Consider the following 6483-nt stretch of genomic DNA (forward strand, 5'->3'; position numbering starts at 1 on the left):
CTCTCAATCTTCGGGTCGTAATTTGCCAGAGATTGAGAGTCTGCAAAGAAATCCAAAAAATTACCGTTAGCACACTATTTTGCCGAAGTCCCTGGTAACGGCGCCAAAAACTTGAGGCATTATTTTATGATGTGGAATTGTGGATGAAATGTAGTGATGGAGTTGCGTTGAGCACTCAAGTTTTCTTAGTGGAATCCAAGTGTAAACCCCACTGAGTTTCCTAGTAAGTCCATGATCGAACTTAGGGACTTGGGAAAACAATATGCGGTGGTAATTGTTTTAGAAAAACTTTGCGGTAACCAAATAAATCAATAGTTGTTGAGGTTGTTGTTTGCGGTAATGAAAAATAAAAAAATGCGGGGGAGTTGAGAAAAGTTTGATTGTGTGATAGATTCACTCAGTATGTGGATGAACAGGTTGAGAAGGTCTTTAGCTAGCATTACTTGGGAATGCACCAGCCTATGCGATCATGCTATACCTATGCATAACAAGTCATTTCCTAATGCAAATGCGGTGCTCCTAAGTCTAGGACGCATGTATTGAATGCAAAAGTGTCAATAGATCTTATTCCTAAGTCTCTACTATTTTCCTCTGCGATGATGCAAGATGCACAAAGGCAAGATGACCGCACACAATCATATCCTATCTCTAGGATGCATGCGATGCGTTAATAGAAAATAGTGCTTATTTCTAAGCTTCTATCTCTTGATTATTCGTTCTAATTTGACTCTCTCGAGCCTAGATTCTAACTTGACTTTCCCAAGCCTAGATCCTATCCTTAGACTACCCTCCCGAGTATCTCTAATGGACGAATGAAGCATACACAATACAAGATAATCGCATGGAATGAAGATCCCTAGTTGTGCTAGCTAATGCTTCTCAACCCATTCAACAGATTTAGCTACTCATACGTAAATAATAGAGAATGAATTGATATAGAGAAGTAAATTCCATTTCTATAAATGAGTTTGAATATAGAATAACAATGGAAGATAAAGGTAGAGAGCCTGGTAGCAATCCCTTGCTGACCGAGGCTTTTACACTGGCAATCTTTATTCGGTTCAAAAGATGTTCCTGCTTCCGCAGGAACTGGCCCTCTCTCTAATCTTGAAGCTTCCAGTGCTCTCCCAAGCTTACCAGAACGCTCTGTCGACACTACCTCCTTCTCTCACGTCCACCTTAAAATAAAAGAAAATCTAAGAACAAGACTAAAGTATCTAAGGAAAAATTCTCTAACTCTCAGAACTGCTGAACCCCTTTTTTGAAGGATGTTTTCGGTATTTATAGAACTTCGGGGTGAAAGGCGGCTTCTATCTTATGATTAAATATATGGGACGACTTTAATCCCCTAACTGATGCGCCGAATATTTGTCACCAAAAAGCTGAATGTACTTGTTATCGTTAGCGGTAGTCAACTTAATTCGGATTCGACTGTCATCAGCTTTCTGTCCCATCGTGATTAATTATGTCTTTCACCCAGATGCACCATCCATGTTGCACCGGCTCCTTGCGGCAATCCTTCTTGAGCAAATGTTTGCGAACACAAATCACCGCAAAGCCTTGCGGTAATGTTGCGCTCGTCCGTTGATTTCTTATGATCGCTCTTTTCGCCTTGCGTCAACACATATTCTGTATAAAAATACAAAAATCAACTGTTTCTAAGCGATGAATGCATGCGACCACAATATTATGAATTTGATGCTTTCTGGACGCAATCTAACATATTTTATCAACATAAGAGAGCATTGTTTAAGGACTTAGCACTACGATAACGTGCATTTCTACCCGTTATTAGGAGGCCAAGCATTTGCAAGATTTCATGAAGTACAACCCCAGAACCTTCAATGGGTCACTAAAGGACCCTACCAATGCAGAGTTATGGATATCCATGATTGAAACGATCTTTCGTTATATAAAATGCCCAGAAGATCAGAAAGTGCAATGTGTCATTTTGATGCTTACCGACAAAGCAAAAATTTGGTGGCAGTCGGCATAAAGGATGTTGGGAGTGAGAGGGTAACCGGTGTCATGGGAGCAGTTCAAGGAGCATTTTTTCGCGAAGTACTTCTCTACCAACCCGAGGTACAATAAGCAGAAGAAGTTCTTGGAGCTTAGGCAGGGACACAGATCAGTGGAGAAGTATGACCAGGAGTTTGACACCCTGTCTCATTTCGCTCCAGAGTTGCTTGCCACGGAAGCTATAAGGGCAGAAAGGTTCGTTCAAGGCCTAAAGGACAGTATACGAGGTATTGTGCGAGCATTCAAACCAACCACTCATGCTGAGGCACTTCACTTAGCAGCTGAGGTGGACCCACAGTCACGAGACGAGTATTCACATGCGTTTGGGGTGGGACCTTCCTCAGGTCAAAAGAGGAAGGTAGATCAGAAGGCTTTCGAGCCTCACCCCCATTAAAAGGTTCAAAGCTTAAACAGACCGCTTCGAAATTTTAAGCAGCAAGCTGCTGAGGCGGGTATGGTAGAAAGGAATTGGCTGGTGTGTAGCTCGTATGGAAGATGCCACTGGGGATGATGTTTGGCAGGCACCGGGGTTTGTTTCCATTGCAAGCAGAAGGAACACTCGATAGATATATGCCCTATTAGAAACACGTTCGGTTATGGGAACCAGTTTGTAGGCCATGAACAGAGGAGTTCGGATAGGCCTCAGCATCAAAAAGGTCGTGCTTACTCTACCACCCGTCAGGAAGGTACGTTCCCAATCTTGAGACATTTTGCACTGGTATTGTTTGATTCTGTTTCATCCCATTTGTTTTATCGTCGTTATTTGTTAAGCATGCTATGTTAGAACTAGAGCCTTTGCACTATGTGTTGTTGGTATCCACTCCGTCTGGAGAAATTATATTAGTAAAGGAAAAGATAAAAGCATGTCAGGTTGAAGTAGCGAGTCATACCCTGGATATGACTTTAATAGTCTTGGACATGCGGGATTTTAATATGATTTAAGGCATGGATTGGCTAGCTGCTAATCATGCCAGTATAGATTGCTCTCGCAAGGAGGTGATTTTTAACCCTACCACGAGAGCCAGCTTTAAATTTAATGGGCTGGGGACCGTGGTCCTGCCCAAAGTGATTTCTACCATGAAAGCCCAGAGGTTGCTTAACCAGGGTACCTGGAGTATCTTGGCTAGTGTCATTGACACTAGAGAGCCTGAGGTCTCCTTGACTTCAGAGCCAGCGTTATGTGACTACCCGGATGTCTTTCTAGAGGAATTTCCAGGTCTATCGCTGCATCGAGAGATAGACTTTGCTATCGAGTTGGAGCCAAGCACAACTTCTATCTCGAAAGCTCCGTACAGAATGGCCCCAGTAGAACTGAAGGAATTTAAGGTTCAGTTGCAAGAGTTGTTGGATAATGGTTTCATACGCCCTAGTGTGTCCCCTTGGGATGTGCCGATATTTTTTGTGAAAAAGAAAGATGGGTCATTACAACTTTGAATTGACTACAGGGAATTAAACAAGGTGACTATAAAAAACAAGTATCCGCTTCCAAGATTGACAACTTGTTTGACCAGTTGCATGGAGCTATAATGTTTTCTAAGATTGATCTTCGATCGGGATATCATCAGTTGAGGATAGAGGATAGTGATATTACCAAGACAACTTTTCGTTCGAGGCATAGGCATTATGAGTTCATCGTGATGTCATTTAGGTTGACGAATGCTCCTGTAGTATTCATGGACCTGATGAATAGGGTGTTTAAGGAATTTCTTGACACCTTTGTGATAATCTTCATAGATGACATTTTGGTTTGTTCCAAGACAGAGGTGGAACACGAGGAGCATTTACGAAAGGTTCTAAAGACCTTAAAGGCGCAAAAGTTATATGCTAAGTTTTCCAAGTGCGAGTTTTGGTTAAAAAAAGATGTCATTTCTAGTGCATGTGGTATCCAAGAAAGGTGTATCTGTTGACCCCACAAAGACTGAGGCAGTCACGAGTTGGTCTCATCCTACCATAGTCGGAGAGGTACGCAGTTTCTTAGGGTTGGGGGGCTATTATCGTCGTTTTGTGAAGGACTTTTCCTGTATAGCCACCCCTCTGATCCAGTTGACCAGAAAAGGAGCTTCCTTTATTGGGAGTAAGACTTGTGAGAATAGTTTCCAAAATCTCAAGCAAAGGTTGGTTAATACCCCAGTTCTCATCATACCAGATGGAATGGGTGGTTTTGTTATTTATAGTGACGCCTCCAAGAGAGGGTTGGGGTGCGTATTAATGCAGTAAGGTAAGGTAGTTGCTTATGCCTCTCGCTAGTTAAAGAACCATGAACTGAACTATCCCACACATGATTTAGAGTTGGCAGCCGTGGTATTTGCTTTAGAAATATGGAGGCACTACTTGTATGGCAAGAAGATACAGATTTTCACCAACCACAAGAGTTTAAAATACTTCTTCACTCAGAAGGAGTTAAACATGAGGTAGCGTAGGTGGTTGGAGCTAGTGAAGGACTATGATTGTGAAATTCTGTACCACCCAGGAAAGGCAAAAGTAGTGGTGGATGCTCTAAGTAAGAAGGTAGCCCATTCAGCAGCCCTTATCACCAGACAGACCGGGTTATGTAAGGACCTTGTGTGGGCCGAGATAGCTGTGGTGGTAGGGGAGGTCTTTACGCAGTTAGCACAATTATCGATATAATCGAGTTTAAGGCAGAGAACCATTGATGCTCAACGCAGTGATCCTTACTTGGTTGAGGTAACGCAACAGGTGAAGGCAGGGCAGGGTGGTGAGTTCTCCTTGTCCGCAGATAATGGTCTTACTTTTCAGAGACACTTATGTGTACCAGCAGACGATGACCTCAAGAACGATATGTTATGGGAGGCTCGTAACTCCCCATTTTCGATACATCCTGGCAGTACCAAAATGTACCGGGATCTAAAACATTGTTATTGGTGGAATAACATGAAAGTGGAGATAGCAAAGTTTGTCAGTAAGTGCTTTGTGTGTCAGCAGGTAAAGGCCCTAAGACAAAAGCCAGCAGGCTTGTTGCAACCTTTAAGCGTACCAAAATGGAAGTAGGAGAATGTCTCAATGGACTTCATTGTGGGTTTGCCGCGAACCACGAAGGGTTTTACAGTAATTTGGGTTATAGTGGACAGACTCACCAAGCTGGCACATTTCATTCCAGGGAAGCCTACATATTCAGTGAATAGGTGAGCTCGGTTGTATATGAAAGAGATGGTAAGATTGCATGGGGTACCAGTGTCCATCGTGTCTGATAGGGACCCTCAATTTACCTCCAGCTTTTGTAAGAGCCTTCAGACAGTATTGGGTACTCGTTTGATTTCAGTACGACTTTTCACCCACAAACTGACGGTTAAACTGAGCGTTTATACTAAACACTGGAGGATATGTTATATGCTTGTGCGTTAGAGTTTGCAGGGAGTTGGGACTCTCACCTACATTTGATGGAGTTTGCCTATAATAATAGTTATCAGGTAACCATTGCCATGTCGCCGTTTGAGGCTCTTTATGGGAAGAGTTGTAGGTCACCCATATGCTGGGATGAGGTTGGTGAATGAAAATTACTAAGACCTGAGTTAGTACAAACCACAAACGAGGCAATACAGAAGATTAGGGCCTGAATGTTTATGGCTCAAATTAGGCAGAAAAGTTACGCTGATGTTAGGCATAAGGATCTGGAGTTTAAGGTAGGTGAAAAGGTGTTTCTAAAAGTAGCACCTATGAAAGGGGTGTTGAGATTTGGCAACAAGGGTATGTTGAACCCTTGGTTCATCGGGCCGTTTGAGATCCTAGAGTGGGTTGGCCCTGCCCCCATCCCTTTCTGTAGTTTACAATGTTTTTCATGTTTCCATGTTGAGGAAGTACGGAGTAGACTCATCTCATGTTGTGGATTATGAGCCTTTGCATTTGAATGAGAACCTGAGCTACGAAGAGGAGCCCATTCAAATCTTGGCTATGGAAGTGAAAGTTTTGTGCAATAAGGAGATAGCTTTGGTGAAGGTCCTTTGGCACAATCATCAGTTTGAGGGAGCAACGTGGGAGCGCGAGGACGACGTGAGGGCACTTTATCCTGAGCTCTTTCAGGATTAAAACTTTCGAGGACAAATGTTTCTTAAGGTGGGTAGAATGTAACACCTTGATTTTATTTTGTAATTAAGCTTTATTTTTATGTTGGACTACTTGGATAAATTGGAATATGAGATTTATGTATTTGGCTAAGCTGAAGTATAATTGAATTATTTGGAATTAATTAAGTTTTATTTTGGCTTGCGTTTGGAGATTTGATTATCTATGGAGATAATTAAATTTTTTTGTTGGAGTTTTTTTTAAAAGAAAAATATATAAGCATATATATATTGAAAGAGGGATAAAGAATTTGATTTTTTAAAAGGAAAAGAGAAAATTTTAGGTTATTTATATATATATACATGTGGGAAGGTAGAAAAGAAAAGAAAAAAAAAAGTATATAAAAAAAATTAATAAAGGAAAAATCAAGATAACAATTGTTGG

At 41.6% G+C, this 6483-nt stretch overlaps 1 protein-coding gene across 1 annotated transcript; it reads left to right on the forward strand.

Annotated features, from left to right (window-relative positions):
- Positions 1-3545: 3545 nt before the first annotated feature.
- On the forward strand, positions 3546-6063 carry LOC150038221 (uncharacterized). The gene is made up of 6 exons (XM_090312478.1): positions 3546-3900; positions 4490-4614; positions 4663-4962; positions 5448-5519; positions 5619-5724; positions 5801-6063. The coding sequence occupies exons 1-6, from the start codon at positions 3546-3548 to the stop codon at positions 6061-6063; spliced, it is 1221 nt and encodes a 406-aa protein (XP_090168604.1).
- Positions 6064-6483: the final 420 nt, after the last annotated feature.

Source organism: Benincasa hispida, chromosome 1, assembly GCF_027475165.1.
Source record: "Benincasa hispida cultivar pf3 chromosome 1, pf3_genome.v1.1, whole genome shotgun sequence".
Lineage (NCBI taxonomy): Eukaryota > Viridiplantae > Streptophyta > Magnoliopsida > Cucurbitales > Cucurbitaceae > Benincasa > Benincasa hispida.

Bases quoted from the DNA above. Each gene is read 5' to 3' on its own strand.
- LOC150038221 (XM_090312478.1), top strand. From the start codon at position 3,546: ATGTTTTCTAAGATTGATCTTCGATCGGGATATCATCAGTTGAGGATA. The intron at 5,520-5,618 runs GTTGGTGAATGA...CAAATTAGGCAG, and splicing joins CACCCATATGCTGGGATGAG to AAAAGTTACGCTGATGTTAG. The intron at 5,725-5,800 runs GTATGTTGAACC...CCCTTTCTGTAG, and splicing joins GTTGAGATTTGGCAACAAGG to TTTACAATGTTTTTCATGTT.